This window comes from Phasianus colchicus, chromosome 18 (assembly GCF_987193195.1).
Source record: "Phasianus colchicus chromosome 18, bPhaCol1.hap1.1, whole genome shotgun sequence".
Classification (NCBI taxonomy): domain Eukaryota; kingdom Metazoa; phylum Chordata; class Aves; order Galliformes; family Phasianidae; genus Phasianus; species Phasianus colchicus.
The window spans coordinates 5,548,355-5,568,805 of NC_143453.1; the positions used below are offsets into that span (position 1 = coordinate 5,548,355).

The window sequence follows — 20,451 nt, forward strand, 5'->3', positions numbered from 1 at the left end:
TGGCCCTGGCACCAGAACAGTCTTGGAAACTGGCAAACAGTTCCTTAAAACGGCAGCGTATGGGGGACACATGCACAAAACTGTACTTGGGCAGGAATCATATGCTGCAGCTGCAAAACAAACAACACCCTGCCAGCCAGTGTGACCGAAGGAGGCTGTGTTTGAAGGCTCTGCCACAGGAACCAGGAGAAGTGTGTTCCTTGGGGAACTGCCCACGTTCCCCTGCTTCTGTTGGAGCCAGGAAGGTGGACTGCCCAATTTGTCACACCTTCCAGGCTGGTTTTCCAGCATTCACTGGGGGATTTTACTTCTTCATTCTCAGTATCTGAAGTTCTGAACTCTTTGAACCAGCTATGTCAATCCCCAGCTCTTAAAAAGGTCTGATGGCCCTTCCACAACAGCTGTGCCTACAGCAGCACTTCTCCATGGCCTCGCCTTGCTCTACTCCTGAACCCACTGCGGGGACACAAAAGTCACGTCTGTCAGAATCCCCTTCTGCTCTACTGCTTCTGAGAATCCCAGCCGTGCACACAAAGCACTGTCTGCCTGCAGGCCCGTGCTCCCCCTTACTGCACAGGCACAGCTAGCAGCAAGCCTACACGCACCCCAAAGTCTGCTTTACAATTGGGAATGACCAATCTCACAGCATCACAGCTGCTGCTCATACTGTCGGCCTTGTCCCCTCACTGACAGCGGCTGCGAGGAAGAGTTTTTAAATCCAACAACCTTGTTTACAGCTCAGACAGCAACAAACAGCAGAGCAGCAAGACACCAGGAAAAGAGAACACTGATATACAGCAGGAGGAGAGAGAAAACAACAACTGGTAGATTGAAAAATGAGGGGCTGAGCGGGGGGCAGGCCTGCATGCAGCAGCGCTGGCTGAGGAGCTGCAATGAAAACCTTCTGCCTTGCACCAAGCCCTCGCCTGGGAGTTCAGCTGAATGCAAACACAGGGACTGCAGCTAGCAGCAACATGGAACCCAACAAACATTATTCACTGCAGCTTTCTCCAAGGTAGAGACAGAGAACAAAAAGCAAAATCAGAGCTTCTACTTGCTAGCTGATGCAATCTCTCTAGGAGAGAGGAACGCTGTGCCTTGGTCACATTTTATGACTGATTTATTTGGGTCTTCAACTGGACCGACTGATACAACAGAATTAGTCAAAAACAAACAAATTCAACCCCAGCATACAAGTTTTACTGGGGGTCTTTTCAAACTCCTAATTAAGGAGCTCCGTTTAAGAGCTACACCTTTAGATCAACAAGAAGGAGCTGGCAGCACAAACACCAAGTGCTGTATGGCCCCAAGGCCCCAGCACTGCTCCTGCACAACCTTGCAAACATCCAGTCACACACACCAAGCAGCACAGCAAGAAGAGCAGACCCTAAGCAAGGCTGTGGGGTGTTCGATCAGACACCTCGCAGTGCCAAATCTGCCTAAGCACTCCCAATCAGATAAACTGCACTCAATTTTTAGGAACCAATCTCACGTATAACAGAATTACTTCCTCTAGCTAGCCCTGAGGTGGAGAAAAAAAGCTCCAAGAAGAACTCTATTGGCTTTTAGCTGCCTGGTAAATGCTGTAACAAGAAAGCCCAATGACCTACATTGACAAGCCTCTGTACTATACCACTATTACAAAATCCAATATAAAGCCTGACCACGTTTAAGTGTTTTCCATTAGCAAGCAGCAGTATCTTCTTAAATATGAAAACATGTTATTGTCTTTAGCAATGATCTTACTTAATCCACTAGACAACATCCTCCAGGGTGTCGTGCCGATCATTTCAGACTGTTTAAGTTCCCAAGATTACATAAGGACCCCCAAACCTTTGCTTTACACTTATGTAATGGGATGTTGACAGAAACAGGAACTTTCTACACGTCCTGAAACTGTGCTGCAAAACCAAATTCTTCGTTTCCATCTCTGATGCTTTTTACACAATTGAAAGAAATGCACAAGTGCCTAAACCCAATTTAGTTCCAGTACAACGTGACCCTGTTAAAACATTGCTAAAATATTTCTTCACATAAAAACAACAGCTCTCAGCCAGCAAGTTCAATAACCTGAAGCAGATGTTGTGAGGCGTCCTGAAAAAGACACGAAGCCCAACCCTAACATGGCAAATAGCTCAAAAAACGAGTGTCTGATCACTGGATACAGTCCATCCAGTGCATGGTTAAAATAAATATTCAGGTAGCCATTCCCTGTGCACCTATATGCAAAGGTCCGACACACTGATCTCCAATGCACAAGTAGCTTCCAAACATCAGGAGAAATGCTCTACTAAGAAATAAAAAATAAAATGAGAACAAAATAATAAATAAGGAACTTTCAATAATGCATTAAGGAGGAAGTTTTTCACACAGAGGGCGATGCACAGGAACAGGTTGCCCAAGGAGGTTGTGGATGCTCCATCCCTGCAGGCATCCAAGGCCAGGCTTGATGTAGCTCTGGGCAGCCTGGTCTGGTGGTTGGTGACCCTGCACATAGCAGGGGGGTGGAACTAGATGATCATTGTGATCCTTTTCAACCCAGGCCATTATACGATTAAAAAGAAGCTACTGCTCAAAACAAGCAGTTTATGGTCAAAAAGGGAGGAAAAGAGAAATTCTGGGACAAATTCAAGCTGAGATTCTCAAAGGCATAAAAGGGCCATTAAAAGCCTATTGGCTGAGAAAAATGTAGCTGCCCATGGTACCTTCAGGAATCCACATCTCCATCGCCAGGGCTGATGTCACAGCCTGCTGGGCGCACCCAAGGTTGTTAGTGATGGTAGCTGCGTAAAGCAGACTTCTGTCATCAACACAGAAAAATTGGCAAAACAAAGAGAAAAGGAAATAGAAATGTTCCTCTCCCAGTTTACTAACAACTATCTCATCCTAAATGCAGAAAAAAATAAGTCCGTGTAAAATCACTGCCTTTCAGCTTCCCTGAAAAGATACTACAGTTGAGGAGGCTTAAAAGAAGGTTTTATTTATCTGAAGAGCACAGCAAGAACACGGATACAAAGCTAGTGTCAAATTAACATGGAAGTACAAAGAGGAGCCTGATTCGCTGGGACTGAATTGTGAAGGGACTACACATTCATCTCAGAGTACATAAAGCCTCACATCACTCTGCAGCACTCATTTGATAGCTCCAAGTACAGATTTAAGTTAAGCAAGCTGCAGGCATCCTTTGTAAACCAGGAAGACAGTTGCTACAATACACAGGTTTAAAGAAGCAAAAAGAAAAACAAACACAACCAGGAAAATAAACTCTAAGTCCAAACACTATTGTAACTCTCTTCTGAAGAAATCCATGCACCTGCCCCCAAGAGACAGGGGACACTTCATTGCCATTCTCCTTGTTTAAAATGGGAAATTTGGTTCTGTGCAGAGTCCACACTCACATGAACTAGATTTCCCATTTGCATGGTTTAACTCAAGATAAGCCCCTACGGTATTTAATTTACTGAGCAGACGAGCTGTTGGAGACAGTAAGTGAAGCAAGTTAAAAGCAAACCTTGGCAAAGGAGGTGAGGGCACGCAGCAGCACCTGACCTGCAGGCTCTCCCCAGGGCACAGGAAGCCATTACCACCATGGACAGCTCAGGCCATGGGTAAACAGGATGGGCGTCCAAAGGAACTCCTCAAACAGCACCGAGCTCCAGATGCCATCCTGCACGTGGCTGGTTATGCCACAAGGTGAGCTAAGGTTCCTACTTTACGTCTGGTTCCATATGTAGCCATACACATGCATACACATGGTTCAAGCAGTGCATGTGGAGTTGCTGTTCAGGAATCTCAATGCTACAGCTTCCAAAACCAGCACTGTACAAGCTGAGATGATGACAGCTGGAAGATGTTTACAAACAAAGTATTTCCAGCAGCCTAGCTAGGAGACCACAGATCATTAAAGTCGATACTTTAGTGCAATAGTGAGAAATATTCAAGGAGCAACACTCAAGACAAAAACTTGTCTTCTACCACCAAGTGCTGGATGCTAACAAGGATCTGATACCATACTACAGCAACACATGCTCTCACACTATACAGAAAGTGCCATTTTCCGATTTCTAAAAGGCTGCAATGCTCAATTCCATGCCAGAGAGGAGCCTAACACCTGAAAGAGGACACAGACCTCTGCTGAGTGCTTCCAACCAGTGGTTCGACGGCCCACAGCATCAGCCATAAGGGCAGGTGTCTGACATGGAGCTGACATTGCATCCTGACCAACAGAAAGGCCTCTAGCTGCAATAACACCAGCTAGGCTAGCAGCTTTTTTTTTTTTTTTCTTTGGCTACTTAAGTGCATGTCATAAGCCCTAACATACACACTGCTCTGCCAAAAAGCAAGATAAAACAAAGCAAGTCACACACACAGCAGTTTCAACATCCAAGTTTGTTATTTCAGTCGGACTGCCTACACTGACCCAATTGTGCTTCAGCTGTACCGAGAACTTGCTTGAACACAGTTCACCAACAGTGTCACGTTTTATTAGTTTGGGTCATCAGAGTTATTTTGAAGGAAAAGAACGAGTGGATTTCAAAGTTACGAGAAGAATGCCCTTGTTCTCACCATCATACTGACAGTGAGCAGCTTCCAGAGGGGAGCTCACCATGCTATGGAGGACAGCCTCACACTGAGGCTATGGATCCTCCTAGCAAGAGCTCTGAGCAAGTTCAACACCCAAAGAGAAATGAATGAGAAACACGGTTCGGCCAACAAACACCAATAATTTCTGGAAAGTTAATCGTTTTCATGCTATAAAGCCCTGTGCCTATAACAGAGACCAAGAAAATCCCATCGCTCCACCGCTTCCTTGAAAGAAACAAACACAGAACTGGGGACGCGATGCGGTAAGAACCGAATGCAACAGGGCTTTTCCTCTTCGAATGATCGCGGTGAGAAGCGGCTCGGGGCTCCCCGCACGCCGCTCTGTGCCACCCAACGCACGGGGCGCCGACGCTGGGGCTCGGGCAGGGCAGCAGCAGCACCCGCCAAGCCCGGCACCCCGCTCGTTGCAGGGCTGCGTGTATTTCCAGCGGGGCTTTCCAAGCCGCTCCGCGGCCCCGCTCCGCTTCCAGCGCAGCCCGGAGGCGCTGTGCCGGTCCGGCCCGCAGCCCCGCAGCCGAGCCGCAGCCCAGGCCCGAGCAGCGCTGCAGGCCCCGTGCCCGCAGCCCGCCCCCCGACCCCCCTCCGCCCCTACCTGGCCGCAGCGGCTCGGTGATGCTCAGCACCAGGAGGAAGAGGAGGAGGAAGGTGCCGCTGTCCGCTTTGGGCACCATTTATCCTCCGTTCATCCTCCCCCGGCGCAGCGCCACAAACCCGCGGGGAGCGAAGCGCGGGGCGACGCTCGGCGGGAGGAGGAGGAGGAGGCGGAGGGACAGCCGCCGGCCGATCCCGTCCGCACCGAACTCTTCCCCGCCCCGTCCGCCGCCGCCCCCGGGCGGGAGCCAGCGGCCCTGGCTGCGGCGGCGGCTGCGGGCGCGGGGGCAGCGCGGGGGTCGGGCGGCGCCACGCTGCGGGCCGCTCGCCTGGCTCCGGCGACGCACAAGATGGCGGCCGCGCCTCCCCGCCGCCTTCCCCCGCGCCGCCACGCCCCCCTCCCTCCGGCGCGGCTCTCGACCAATCGGCGGCGCGGTGGGCGGGGCCTGACGCACCCCCTCCGGTTAAGCCCCGCCCCCGGGGTCGGAGGCTGCGGGGCGCGCCGTCGGGGCCTCGAGCGGGCGGAGGCTGCGCTGGGGGTGTCCGTAAGGATGGATGGGGCTCTGCTCCTAGGTGCTGTGGTTTTTTCTTAATATTTTTGAAAGCGGTGCTGAAATCGAAAGCTGAGATTTAATTAAAACACGCAACTCGATGTTTTTCGCTCGTAGGCGGCGGTTCCAAGGTCACCAATAAACGGCTGTCAGTGCCCCCCCCGACCCCCGCTGCCGCCGCTCCAGCCACGGCTCGGCTCGGCCTTTGCCCCCTCCCTCCCAGCCCCGCACCCCGCTCCCGCTGCCCCTTTCTCTAACTGCACCCGGCCCTTCCTCCCCCTTCCTGAGCTGCTCCTGCCCCAGCACAGCCAAAGGAAAGTAACGCTGAGAGCAAATAAATCAAAGCCCGCTACAGTCCAGGTGGGTTTTCGCGTTGGGTTTGGCCGTCTAAGGTGCTATTTTGGCGAAGAGCTCTGGCAGCTCCATTACAGACAGCAAGGGTGCACGACTGCAGGAAGCAGAGCCCTGACATCAAAGCAGCGCTGCAGGAACGGCCTGGCTGCAAAGCCCTTCCCACAGCCAGCTTTAGAGCATTTCCCTGGAAATAAATTACAGCTCTGACAAACGCCCTTCAATCCATCAGAACCAAGGCTTCTGACTTCAGGTTAACTCACTCGAGGGAAGACACAGGATCAGCACCGTCCTGTGCCTCAAGGTAGTTTATGCAATTGGCTTTTAAGCACGGATTGCACAACACCGAACCAGTAATTCTCAGACACGGCTCTATCTGTGCTGTTCCATGAGCCAGCCACGTCCTGGTACAAGCACAGCTCCTCAGAAATTCCACGATGCATCCAGCCAGGAAGGCTGAGCATTGAAATGCTCCTGTATGCGCATCACCCATCAAACAGGGCCTCTGAGTAGAGGCAACCAATGGTCGCATTGACTTGCACTGAATGAAGCAGGAACTTCAGGGATTAATAATTAACATTAACACATACTGCAGCAGGGATGTGGCTGTAGGCAGAGCAACGCAGAGCAGAGCCTTCAGCACACCCTAGCACTCGCACAGATGTGAGCCCTTCATGAGGACAGGCAGATTGTGGGAACGTTGTGAAATAAACATTTTACCTAAAAGCTTCAGAGCTGTTTACCCAGGTTGGTCCTTAAGGAATATCACTGAAAACACGGACACATCAGTAAATAGATGTTCTTTATATTCATCCATCAGCATCTGAGAATAGGTTGGTTGTTTCTTCCTTTTGCCTGAAGAAAAAAAACTGAGCCCTTGGTTACTTCCAGACTAAAAAAAGCAAAACCTGTTCGTTTCATGCACTCACAAACCCCAGCGACGCCGTATCACTCAATTTATTCTCACAAGTTGTGCTATAAAAGTCACTTGGAAAGGTCACGGCCAGGGACAGGTGCTGTGGAAGTGGCACTGGAAACCGCACAGGAGGAAGCTCTCCACCAAGGCAAACACAGCACCAAACACCCTCAGCCTTACAGAAATCCGCAGGCACTGCTCAAAGAGCTGCATAAATATTTCCATGGATATTCCCTGCGGAGAACGTCATGCGATTATAGCAAAGCTCCGGACTGCCAAGTGTTACACAGGCTGCCCAGTGTTCCTCAGGCTGCCCCGTGCCCAGGCGTGGTGCAAGCAGTGTACTCAGCTGCCTGTGCCTTCCTGCCAGCAGGGCTCAGCTTGCACCCAGAGGTCAGCTTGTACTGCAACAACCGCAGCTCGGAACGGTTAAAACTGTTCTTTGTCTTTCTGACTAATTATAAAAAATAGCTAAAAGTTTCAAAGAAAGAGGGGGGAATAATAATCAAAAGTCCCAGTCTGGCAGTCTGAATATTTGTCTGAATGACATTGGTGGGCTGTGCAGGATTGTCCCCAGCCCCTGCGCTGTTCTCATCATTAAGGCTTTGAAGTCATACACTTGGGAGTTGAAAAATTACATTTGAAAAAGCAGAAACCAACATAAAGCAAAAAGCCCCAGAGGCCGATAACAGTGAAGCAATCAGCAAACAAACCACCATCCTCCCATCAGTTCCAAAGAAGTGATGTTGTGAGCTTCTCTCAAGTACAGCAGAAGCTGGAAGTCAAAATGCAACTTACTCGATGAGTAAGGGTTTAAGAAAATAACAGCTGCCAAACCCACAGGAAGCAGCCAATCATCAGAGCTGCGAAACAGAGGGGCTGAAAGAAAACCAAGAAAGTTAAGGGAAAGCACCAAGCAAATAGAAACAAACAGTTCTTGAATGCAGCCACTGTGAAAACAAAACAAACAAATAAAAACCAGCATCCGTTGCTCCCCAGCACCTTTAGGAGCTCCTTCATGTAGTACTTAACCCTGTGTGCCTCCTGAGATACAAACATGAACAATTAAACAACTTCAGAAAGGTTTCAAAACGCTCTACTGCAATAACAATCTCAGATACATTGTTGTGCTTGAATATAAAACCAAGCAGCATAAATAGAGCATTGGTCCATTCTGTGAAAGCATTCAGAAAAAATTAACCTACCAACAAATATTTTGAAAACTCATGACAACCAGCAAGAAGAGCTAAGACTAGACTTCCATCTATTGGGTACGGCAGGAAACCTTCAGCAGTAGAAATTCATAGAGTCATTAAGGTTGGAACTACTAATTTTAGTCCACATCAACCCGTCACCACCACTAAACTATGTCCCTCAAATTCAGTTGCTTAAGAAAATTTAGCAGTAGTTTAATGCCTTCAGGAGGGGCTTTCTTGTGACCATCATTATGAATGATTCCTTCTCCATTTTAGCTTATGGGGAAAAAAAAATAATCTAAAACTGGTAAACCAAAGACTGAAGAGGAAGACATCCTTAAAATAACACTGAAAGAAAGGTTTCAACCTGAGCACCACAGTAGGAGAAGTCTCCTATGGCAGTGAAATTAGCCTGCTGCAACAGGCTATAAAGCAATGTGGCTATAAAGATAACTGACAACAGAATGCCTCAGGACTTCCTGGACTGATTTCTCCCTAGGGAAACAGATGGAACGTTTGCACCACCCATCAATCATCAAAACCTCTGAGATCTTTGAGATATCAGGAGGGAAATTGTACATCTTTATGGAGCTGGGGGTAAAGGGAGACCTCCCGGGCCATGTCAAGATGACAGAAGCTGTGAAAGAGAACTTCGCTCATTTTAAGTTCTAGCAGTTGGCTTCTGCCATCAAGCACTGCCATGACTTAGACGTAGCTAACAGAGACCTGAAATCTGGGAATATCCTTCCCAATGAACATTTAAACGTCAAGATGTCAGACTTGACTTTTCCAAACATTTGTCTCAGGTGAAAAGGGAAGATCTATTCTCAGCAAAACCTTCTGTGGGCATATGCAGCCCCTGAAGTGCTGCAGGACATTCCTTGTCACCCCGGGATTTCTGACATCTGGAGGCTGGGTGTCACTCTGTATACAGTGGTCTATGCATTAATGCCCTTTAGTGATTCTAATGTCAGAAAAATTATGTGTACTCAGAAATAATACAAGACTGACTTCCATGCATCAAAATACCTGACTAAAGAGTGTGAGGACATTATTTTCAACTTGCTTCAGCTTGACACATCTCAGAGGTTGTCTGTAAATGAAGTTTTGAGAGACCTGTGGTTCCAGACTCCAAAATCCAAAATCCCTACCCCCACTGCACAAGAGGGTGAGTGTTCCCAAAACCTGCAGAGGAAAAGCCTGAGCATGATCAGCAAGCCAAAACTTCCTTCTGCAGGATGGAAAGGTGGGGTGAAGGAAATGAGATTCTATTAAAAATTGGTCCAGCTTGTGAACTGCTGGCTTTCAACTTCAACTATTCCAAGCCCTTTCAGAAATAGTCATCTTTTGCTTTACAAAGTTCATCTGCTGAGCTGAATGAACAACCATCTCTGATATGGTTTGCAAGAACCAAGAGTTACGGTGAAAAGCACAAAGGAAAGCTTTCTTTTAAGTCACAGTGCTGTTCACATTCAAGCTTCTGTTATACCAGCTGCAGAACACAATAAGTAAGATTGCAGGTTATTAGGAAGTGTGAATTGATGTCTGGAACTGGATGCATTCTTTTTTCACAACATAATATTTCTTTTGACAAGTCCACCATACACTGGGAAGCACCAGTTTAAAATCCACTTGCATTAAAGAGATGCCCCTTACCACTATGAGTGACATCTCATATATATAAGGGTTAGGGGTCTGGAGCATCTCCTGCACGAGAAAAGGCTAAGTGACCTGAGACTCTTCGGTCTGGAGATGAGAAGGCTGAGAGGGGAAGAATTTCTTCACTGTCAGTGACAGCACTAGAACAGTCTGCACAGGGAGGTGGTGGAGACTCCCTCTCTAGAGATACTCAAGTCTCACCAGGACATGTCCCTGTGCAATCTGCTGTAGGGAAAATGCTTTATCCGGGGTGTTGTACTCTATGATCTCCCTTCTAACCCCTACAATTCTGTGACTCTTTGATATCCTCTCTTCTGCAAAGCACGAGAACAAAAATGTTTGACAAGCAAGAGTAAAATCCAGTTCAACCTTTTAGGAAGGCTTAACATATTTTATAAATAGACATATTTGTATAGAAATGTATTCAAATGCACAGCCATCTGAAAAAAAAGAGAGATTTAAAAAATTATCACTGTTTTAGCTAGGAGTCCAGATTCTTCTTTGCCATTGCAGGAAGCATCCTTATGATACAGCAGTCCTGTGTAACACATCCATGCAGTTCAAAGGGAAGTTATATACCACAGCAAGAGACACTTGTCTTCCATAAAGCACATCACAAGCTATTTCAGCTACATAGTCTAGATCTGGTCCCAGATTTAAAAATGGCTGGCTTCCACTCCGGCAGCTGAATCTAGATACCTCTTACTACTGGTGGTTCAAAACATCCACGTTGCAGACAGCTGAGCATGGGCTGTTCACTATTGCCTTGCTGATGACAAGAATATTTAGAAGAAATCAGATGCCTTCCTTCTTTTAGGAAGCTGTAGTAAATTGTCTGTGATTGATGTAGTATCTTGAGATACTGGTGTTTGAGATACTGTCCTAGACTGTGGGGTGGTTGTGGGTGTTTGGGGCCCATTTGCTGGTGTCTTGTAACCAGGAGTTCCTGTGTGGGCTGGAGAAGGAGTATAGCTGGCTCGCAGGGCTTTGTCGGTGTATTTACTTGCAGTCCTGTTTACTAGTCGTTGCAAAGCTGGTGACATTGCTGGGCTTAATCCTTTTGGAGTGAGGCTGGAATAGAAAAGACAGTTTTAAAGACCTTATAGTAAAATTTTTTATCAGGAATACTATCAATGCTTCCATGGGAGAACTTGGTGTCTGCTTCCTCCACTGACCAGATCCATTGGCAGAAGTCCTTTTGCCTGCAAGTAAATGCAGCCTGATCTTCTAGAGAGAGAAGCAACAGAGAAACATCTAACATCCCTCCTTAACATAAACTGCACTGCCTGCTTATTTCCTTTGAGCCTGTACTGTCCTTCCTGTGACCCAGCTAAACGTGTTGCATCAGGTCTCATCTACTTGCAGTGAAGCAAGACATTGATTCAGATGCACTACCTGGGTAGCACAGGGCAGAACAGTAATGCTCACAAGAGGGAGTACCAGGAACAACCATCATCCACCTTCCCTTGGTAAACATGTTCTTTGACGCCTAAAAATGTTCCAGCACTTTCCTCATTCCTCCCTTTCTGCATATATTGATTTAAACCTCATCAGAAAATACCCATCCCCAATTCCTCCATCACAACAGAAGTCTCACCTGGCCAAGTTTTCTGTGACTTTTCGAAGTGCCTCCTGCTTCTTCGCTCGATTTTTAGCTGCCACTTCATTGGCCATCTTGAGTCCTAACCTCTCACGACGTCCAGGCTCCAGGATCTATAAATACATCACACACTTTACTTGTCAAGGCAGTAGGTATGAGCGCTGTATAAATGAAACAAAGCACTTCCATGGTTGGATTGCAGCTGACAACAATCTAAACCGGGGAGGAGTGGGATCAGCCCACTCTACTCTTCTGCTACATAAAAGCAAGAGAGGACATAGAGAGATTTTCAACTTGCCTTTGCAAGTAACACATATGGTAGAACCAGTTCAGTCAAGGAAGCAGCCATTACATCTGGCATTTCCTCCTGCTGTCTCTCATAGACAAACAATGTCACCTGTGTCTTGCCTAGCCTGGCCCATGGCCAGCCAGCTCTCAGGCAAACAAAAGCATTGCTAAACAGCAGGAAAACCAGACAACAACTTCGAAGTCTGACAAAACAGAGGCACACACAGAAAATTACAGGTTGCACACAGGATCAAGTGCCATTAACAAAGTCAGAGTACCTTTTCAACCTCAGGCTTGGGAAATACTATGATTTCTACCCATTCCTACATTAAAATCAGGGAAACCAGGCATCACTTCAGCTTTCTCCAAAAGCCCCTTTGTCTAGGCCTATCATCAAACTTCAAGTCTCACTGTCGCCAGCTGTGTATTGCACCTCAGATATCTGCACAAAGTAGCTTTCATGTGGAGCCATGTCCATCTCCACCCTCCAAGCAGAACGTAGATTATTAGTCTCAAGGACTGGGAACGCAGCCCAGAGATGTGTCACACATCCCACAACAATGTTAATCTATTAGTTACTCACTTGTCTTTCTCTTCTTAGTCCATGCCCCCTCACCCCCAAAGAATGACACGTTGCCTCCTATGAAATACCTTGAAGGCTGGTCCAGGGGTGCGATCCACATATGGTGTTTCTGATCCATCTAGACGTAGAGGGGTGGTTTCTATTTCACCCCATGTCATAAAAGGAGACTCATTCACACCTGAAAACAAATTTAAAAAGTCACACTCATGCAAGGTATTTAACTATTTAGTCAGCAAAAAAAAAAAAAAATCACAAAACCCACACACAGAGAGCCATACTATGAAATGTAGCAAACTCAAGACACAACTGAGCCCTTCTACAGCCCATGTTGAAAAGTAACATGTCATTCCCATTACAAAGACATGCCCTTAAACACCAGGTACTGCTCGTGGCTGTGCCACCCTCCAGCTTACAAAGCCCAACCTGATCTTTCCATGTGTATATTTTTCCATTTGGTATGCTTTTGCTCAGCAAAACTTTCATTTTCTAATTCCACAGTACCAGTCTTTCCCTTTGATACTGTATGAAAATTCCTTCTATACGTGAAACTATTTAAAAATCAAGGAAATGATAGAAGATTTAAGACATGGAATAACCAAATTTCTGTGTCAAACAATGACTACACCTTGCCTAACAGCTACAGCTACAGAATAGATTCTAAGATTAAGTCACTGGCTAGGAAATCTGGCTGTCCAATGTTTGGAAAAAGCATTTTCACTGAAGAAGAGAGGTGCATTCCATATGCCACCTAATGGCTTCTCAGAGGAAAAGCCTCATTATGTTCACATTTTAAGAGTGATAAAAAAAAGACAGGGAAAAGCATGCTGGTGAGGAACAGCTACGAATTCAGACACCACATCTGAACTAGAAGAAAAATAATCAGTGTTCTAACTGAAAGCATCCTGAAGCTAGTACATCTGAACAAAATGAAACTGTAACACACAAGCAGATTCAGATGAAAAGAGGAAAACAACAATAAAGAAACCTCTTACCAGGGGCAGGAGAGGGAGTAGTCACAAATCCATATCCATTTACTTTTGGAGACTCCTGGGGTATCAGCTCTTTCCCATCTGGTCCTACTTTCCCCTGTTTGTACTGAAATAATAAAAGACAACGTCATTCATCAACTTCTAGAGAAAGATGCCAGCCATTTGTATCCAGAATACACATGTCATCAACAATTATGTTGTTTTAAAGGCTTTTGATCAGAAGCAACAAAATTATCCAACCTGAGCATTGAGGGCTGCAGCTTGCTGGAGCTGTGATTTGCTCACAGCTTGGCTAAATGGATCTTTCACAAAACGAGTGTTCCGATGGACAACTTCCCTGGGCTTCTTAAATGTGTCCTCCTCATCAGGTACACCTTGAAATGTAGAAAGTCTCTGTGAAAAGGCTCAGCTACAACATGATATAGTTTTCTATAGCAACCAAGTGACCAAGAAACCAAAGCAGCGCTCTTTGAGCAGAAGCAATAAATGACTGAAAATAACAAGTGCTTATGAATAAGGTGAAACAAACCAGAAATATTTATGGCTCCTAAAAACAATGCTTGTGTAATATAGTTAGTGATCACGTTCAGTGACAGAACACGATCCAGCTTTGCAATCAGAGGCAATGAAGCAAGATCTCAAGAATGGTGCAGGATGGGTGGAGAAGACTCTAACAGCTGCACATCTCTGAGCTACGCAGAAGAAACAGTGCAGTAGCACCAGTAAGAGCTCTTCTGTCAGAAGGGGGATAAGCACTGTCTGGAGTCAACCCACCTAGACAGATCGTTCTCCTGAGACTTGCATGCCTCACCTGTTGGATAATACATGAGGGTGTTTCTAGCAGTGTACTCCCAGGTCTCCAGCCCAGCTTTCACATTCTCCAGAGCTTGCTGCTCTGCTGAAGGAAGTGCCAGGTTTTCATTTCGTCTCTGAAAGGACAAGAGAAAAGAAAAAAAATTAGGACTGAAAACATACTCCTGCAATCTTTTCATCAAGCATACACCTCTTGGAAGAGCTGAATCACCAGCTCAGCTACAAGTCCTAATGTACTTAGCACCTCCCTCTGGCAACTGGCACTTGAGAAACTATCCTGTGCCCATAGGTGAGCTTACAAAACCCTGTATGAGCTCTTGTATAAAATCAAGTGAGCACTATAGACTTAATTTCTCACAAAGATTATGTACATCACATTGTTACACCTTGTGACAACACTAATGATGATCCAAATAGTTTTTGCTTTTCTCCATCTACTAATCAAAATTAAACTGAATGCTTCATCACCAAAAAAAAAGAATAGCAAGATCTGCCACTTATCTCAAACTAAGGCAGTCTTCACGACTAAAGTGAGTATCCTTGAAAGAATCTTTCTACCATTCTAGCCTCACAGAAAACGTATTAGCTGATACAAGCAGCAAGAAAAGAGCAGGAGCTTTTTCTATACTATTAATCAGAGGATTTTCAAACTTTTCCATAAGAATACAGACACGGAAGCATTTGGCAGAGTCTGAAGACAGATGGTAAGAAAATATACCATTTAATTAAATAGGAAATAAATACAGTAAAAGGGCATTTCCCTCTTGTGTCATTTTGGAAGTGCAAAGAGACACTTGAGCCGTTTCCCTACCTGGGCATACTCCTCTTCCGCACTGTACAGCCAAGCATGCTTGACTTTCTCCTTCTCTTTGGCCACTTCCATGATCTGCTCAAATGAAGCATTATCTTCACTCGTGTGTTTTGCTAAGAAACTGTCCAGATTGGGAAGAGCATCTTTATCATCTTTTTCTGCTTCTCCTAACAAGAAGAGGGAAGAAGTTTGACAAAGGTTGATACCTCCCTTTCTGTAAGAGACACAAGTTCCTTCTGTGAGCTAGCCTTCTACTGACCCACTAATAATTAAAGTTAGTGGGGAAAAAAAAAGACATGTATACACGCAGAATGGCACAACAGTAATTTTTTTAGAAAACACAACCAACTTTCAAATAAATGCTTTCATTACATTTATAGTTATTTGTGTTAAAGGGAAAACACACAAGTGCCCAGATGTTAGCAGACGTTTTTAACATGCCATATAAATATCTATGCCTCTGCTATCTTTGCTTACTGACCCTAATTTCAGGTGACACAGGAAAAATTTACTGTTTTCAAAAAAATTCAATGCATTAGGAACTTATACTGCCTTAAAGAGATCTATAATGAAAATTCACACAATTTCAGATTGATTATTTTCATTTACTAGAAGGTTAAAAGAAACTGCTTAAACATTGGTTAATGTTTAACCTTCACCAGGGGACAGAGTTCACAAGCATATTTTCTTGCTGCTGAGGAATTTAGTGACAGAAACATTATTCTCCTACCTTCTTCTGCAGCTCGGGTGCCAGCTCTGGATTTATTTCCCAGAGGGAGACCACCTGGATGCACTTCTGGGGTTTCAAACGTGGCTGGAGTAACATCTGTGACAAAAGGAAAAAGGTTTGCATGGTTACCAGAGCACAGAACTGAACAATTGCCATGACATTCTGCATCACAGTACAGGTTAGGTACCAAACATGAATCACAGAAGACAAATCACAAGATGAACAATTTCATTAAAAAGTTGTAAAAAGACTATAAAACATTATTTTCAATATGGTTCCCATCAACAAACAACATCTCTCGTCTAAGACATTTTCATGCGGAGAAAAATTCACAGGAGAGCCACAGCTGTACATATTTGCTGCAGCAATGTGAGCTTAACAACCTTAACACAGCTCAGTGTGGCACCCACAGGAGGGGAGGAAAGGAATTCACCGTATGACATGTGTCCTTTTGCCATGAGAAAGCTGCTTAGCTAAACTGCCCAGCAAGAGCTCAGTGAGGCACGGGCCTTCAGCATAAAAAATACCCAAACTTGAAGTGAAAACAAACACATAACTGAGCATCTAATGCTTGCTGCATTAACCTTGGACTGTCATGAGCTTTCCCTGCCTTCCACCCCAAAAACTGTAATGATGATTTAGAACATAGCCTAAAGCTTCTGATAGTATGAAGTTGCAAGATAAGCATGTGATCTTTGCTAATAAACAGGAGCTTGTCAAAATATGTCTGAGGCATGGTTACCACACTGCTTTTTTCTCTCTGGAAGGAATGATTGGACACTATCAAAGAGAAATATTACATCAGTCATCAGATACTGACTACTGCCCAGTCTGCCATACTAATGCCCACACAATGTAAATCTGTTGGTATGACATTAGATAAGAGTGATAACATTAAATACAAAGCTTTTTACCTTAAAAAACAAACAAACAAATAAATAAAAAGCTGAAGACCATTTCTCCCTATGCGTAGCCCACGGTATACAAAATGACAAACATAATGTCATTTTTTTGTTTTGTTTTGGTTTTTTTCATAGAAATCATCTATAATATCAACTTAAACATTAAAACAGCCACGGTGTGTCAGTTCTTACATGGCACAGGTGTGTCCCGCGATGATTTGCCCAAGGAGGAGCCAAATTTAATAGCGATTTGCCTCATTTTCTCTAAGTCACCATTTTCCTCAGCTTCCAGATACTCCTTTTGCGCCCGTAACTTCTCCACATCGGGAAAGAAATCGCGCTGAATAATATTCTCTAAACTCTGCAAACAGAAAATCGCACGGACGCGTCAGAACCCCTCGCTGCTCCCCAGCCGTTCGGGACAGGCCGGGCCGCGAGCGGCCGCGGTGACACAGAGCGGGGCGTCCCGGGCCCGCCGCCCACCTCGATGTAGGCATCCTCATCCAGGATCTTCTTCGGACGCTTGGCGGCCGGTCGGACGGCCTCCCTGCTCCTGACCACAGCGCCGGCCTCGGCGGCGACGGGCACCAAAGCTCCGGAGGAAGGCGCAGGAACGGCCGCCATGACGCCTTGACCCTCCTCAGCCGCCGTCGCAGACGCGACGCGACGTGACGTCACAACAACGCGACGCGAAGAGTTGGAGCGCTCCTTCCGGAAGAGGCGCGGGGAGCCGCGGTCAGCGCGCCCCCTTGCGGCAGGGAGGAGCGGACTGGGCGCGGCGCCCTGGTGACGGCGACGCCGGGGCAGCGGAGTCGCGGCGGGGCCTGGGGAGCACGGGCGGGGCTCGGCAGCTCCGTAGGTGTGCGTGTGGGGCCCCAAAGCGACGCTCGAAGCCGTGGGTGCTGAGAGCAGCCTTCACTGGCACGTGTTCACACAGCAGAGCTGACAGACACAAGCAGCACAGCCCGGGGAGCCCGGCCGGGACTGACGTGCGCAGCACAGCACTGTCCCCACACCGCCTGTCGGCTTCGTGCCCGCTTCACCATCTGAAGGCCACGCCACTGAACGGGGCTCAGCACAGAGGTCGGGTTTCGGAGGAGCCCCGCCTGCATTCACCCTGAAGCCCGGCCCCGCTGCTCCCCTCCCGCAGCGCCGTTAGCAGCTCTCCTTGGGCGGCTCCACGCTGCCCTGAAGGACCATTGCCGAGGCAGATGCTCTCTTCTGATGCCTCCACTTGGCTCGACGGTTCTTAAACCAGACCTGGAGAGTGTAAAATGAGAAAAGAACGTCTGCGTTATGTTGGTTAGGCAGGAATACCCTTGGGCTGTGCACAGTGGCACTAGGGTGTCATAGAATCGTAGGAAGACTTGGGCTTGGTGGGACATCAAAGATCACCTAGTTCCAACCCACCAGCTGCAGGCAGGGTTGCCACCACTAAATCCGGTTGCCCAGGGCCCCATCCAGCCTGGCCTTGAACAGGGATGGGGCATCCACAGTTTCTCTGGGCAGCCTTTGCCTGGGCCTCACTGCCCTCTCAGTGACAAAAATCCCCCTGACATCTCCTCTGCATTTTATCAAATACCCAAAATATCAAGGTTTTTTACGACAAGACTCCAGACTCTGGGTCTGCAGCTCCCCAGAAAGACAGTACCATGCCCCAGCTTGTGTTCTCCTGGAGTTACAGTGAGCAGAGGGGAGAAAGCTCCTCCCGGCACCTCACCTCCACCCTCTCCTCCTTCAGGTGGATGCGGTTGGCCAAGTGCTCCCTGGTGATGACGTCCGGGTATTGGTTCTGGTGGAAAAGTGTTTCCAGGGCCTGCAGCTGCTCCTCGGTGAATATGGTGCGATGACGGCGCGTCCGACGCTGGATCTGCTGGAAGGCCTGCAGCTCGCTGGGGCTGCCCTGAGGGCTCTTGCAGCCTCTGACCGCTGAGTGGAGCAGTCGCATGGGCCAAGGGAACCTGGGGTCTGCAAGGAGAGGGACAGTCAGCTCTGTGGGGATGGGCAGCTGAAATACATTGGCATCGAGCACTGTCTGCATCTGCATTCATTGTGTGGATGGAGTGCAGCTTGCATAGGTGAAAGATGTATGATCACAGTGCAAGCAGGTGAAGGGCTCAGAGTGTCACTTGGAAAGAAGCATGTAAGTGGGGAGCACTAGTGTTGTTTTCTTTGTTCACTTACCTGTGATGCTGTGGGCAAGCTCCAGAAAATGACTTGGAAACTTAACAGCATGGTTAGGAGTTGTTTTTCCATCATAGCACGGAGTATTTCTGAACTTCCAGGATGCTTTTGAACCACAAATCAAGGTATTCTATGCATCCATTTTGCTAGATGTAGCAAAAAAACCTCCCACCTTTCCCTGAAAGGACAAGTGAGGCTCCCAAGAGCGGGTGGTGCAAAGGAGCTCTGTCAGGATGACCATGGAGCCCATGCTCTCTGCAGAGCTCCTACCCTGAACTGCCACTCTGTGTGCTTTACCATAAACCAGCAATACTTGGTAACAAAAAGCACCCACTGATTTAAAACCCTGGTGAGGGTGCCAGCTCTCAGAAGCCCTTCTAACAGCAGACTCAGCAACTCCTCACTAGAGCTGAGATCAGAGAAAGGCACCCAGCACTGTGGCAGGTTGGACACTGCACTGTCACCCAGGAAACAAACTGCACGGTACAGAGCCCCAGTCACTCACCCAGCCAACCTGGAGGGTCCTGCAGAGGCCGTGTGCCTGTGTGGGAGCAGCAGCAGCAGCTACAAGCCGCACCTTCCAGCTCTTCCTCCTCCTCCTCCTCCTCCTCCTGCAGAGCAATGCCCTCCAGCTCGCACAGCCCCTTTGGTGCACAGTCCAGGATGCCCTGAAGACAGAGTGGAACCAGAACCTGGGGGCTTCTCTCTGCTGGGCTGGCGAGGATGTTCTCAATGCTGAACGAGCACTGCACAGCTCTTCTGCCTGAGCTGGCATCCAGCGTAGGCTCTGCAGACATCCTTGGCTGGGCCAGTGGTGGTGGAAGCTCACACTGAGCAGGGTCTGCTCTCTGCAGGGTCTTGCAGCATTAAGGAGCCCTGAAAGCAGAGCAGTGAGGCTGCCCGGAATCCCTCTGTCATCCCAGAGTTTCAAATGACGGTCATTCTGGCAGCAGTTTTTATTTTATACACACACACTTTTCCTCCCTCTAACCTGGCTGCTTTATGCCTGAAGCCACCCTATATATAGAGAGATATATAATCCCTTTGGAAAGAAAACCATAAACCCCCTTGTGAATAAAATAAATTCTAACTAATCTTGGCTTTGTGAAGGGTTAGTGTGGATCTAAGATTTAGCTAATCCCACAAAAATGACTCAAGAAGGAAATCTGATTTCTCCATCTCAGGTGTAGATTTGAGGTGGTTATGATCTCCATTGTGCTGGAGCCTCCAGTGCAGGGCAGGGGGAGGACAGCCATCCCCGGCACAGAAATGGAGTGGAGGATTAACTCCTTACAAGAAGCAAATTATCCCTTTCTATGGCCAAATGAAAGCTTTCCCATCAAAAGAGAGCTGTCATATCATACAATATGAGAGAGAAGAGAGCTCAGCTTAATAAAAAGTCTTTTTTAACGAGAGCATAGCCTTTGGCAGCACCAGAACTCTCTGCAAAAGTTGACTTATTTTCTGCTGAAAGGGGAGAAATTGTATTTTTTCTCCTTCTTTCCCCCACCTCCACTGCCATAATCAGAACGGTAATACAGATGCTTTACATCTAGCATGCTCTTGGTAAGGATTCAAATCCCTTAATAAATTAGATTATGGCCACTCACAGCATGTTGGTGGCCTGGCTTGGTGGTACAATTCAGTGGCACATCTTGGTGGCATGCAAGCACTTCTCTCTC

General features: G+C 47.1%; 3 protein-coding genes and 1 pseudogene across 4 annotated transcripts in view; 1 reads left to right on the top strand and 3 right to left on the bottom strand.

Moving 5' to 3' along the window:
* Positions 1-5,453, bottom strand: part of DGCR2 (DiGeorge syndrome critical region gene 2) — a 37,284-nt gene extending 31,831 nt beyond the window's left edge. Inside the window, exon 1 of one of the 2 annotated variants that reach the window (XM_090152503.1) lies at positions 5,198-5,453. In XM_090152503.1, the coding sequence (XP_090008629.1) occupies positions 5,198-5,276 (79 nt within the window). In that variant the 5' untranslated portion in view covers positions 5,277-5,453. The remainder of the gene's footprint in view (positions 1-5,197) is intronic. The other variant, XM_031592375.2, reaches the window with a different exon arrangement.
* A 93-nt stretch (positions 5,454-5,546) lies between these two features.
* LOC116228291 (testis-specific serine/threonine-protein kinase 2-like) lies at positions 5,547-9,599 on the top strand (annotated as a pseudogene).
* A 342-nt stretch (positions 9,600-9,941) lies between these two features.
* ESS2 (ess-2 spliceosome associated protein) lies at positions 9,942-17,256 on the bottom strand. Its single transcript, XM_031592376.2, has 10 exons — positions 17,069-17,256; positions 16,778-16,946; positions 15,684-15,779; positions 14,954-15,120; positions 14,141-14,258; positions 13,570-13,703; positions 13,333-13,435; positions 12,409-12,518; positions 11,467-11,582; positions 9,942-10,940 (listed from the first exon to the last, which is right to left on the bottom strand). Exons 1-10 carry the CDS (start codon positions 17,207-17,209, stop codon positions 10,655-10,657), a joined length of 1,440 nt encoding a protein of 479 aa, XP_031448236.1. The 5' UTR covers positions 17,210-17,256; the 3' UTR covers positions 9,942-10,654.
* A 102-nt stretch (positions 17,257-17,358) lies between these two features.
* On the bottom strand, positions 17,359-19,831 carry GSC2 (goosecoid homeobox 2). Its single transcript, XM_090152653.1, has 3 exons — positions 19,275-19,831; positions 18,306-18,553; positions 17,359-17,845 (listed from the first exon to the last, which is right to left on the bottom strand). Exons 1-3 carry the CDS (start codon positions 19,564-19,566, stop codon positions 17,741-17,743), a joined length of 645 nt encoding a protein of 214 aa, XP_090008779.1. The 5' UTR covers positions 19,567-19,831; the 3' UTR covers positions 17,359-17,740.
* Positions 19,832-20,451: the final 620 nt, after the last annotated feature.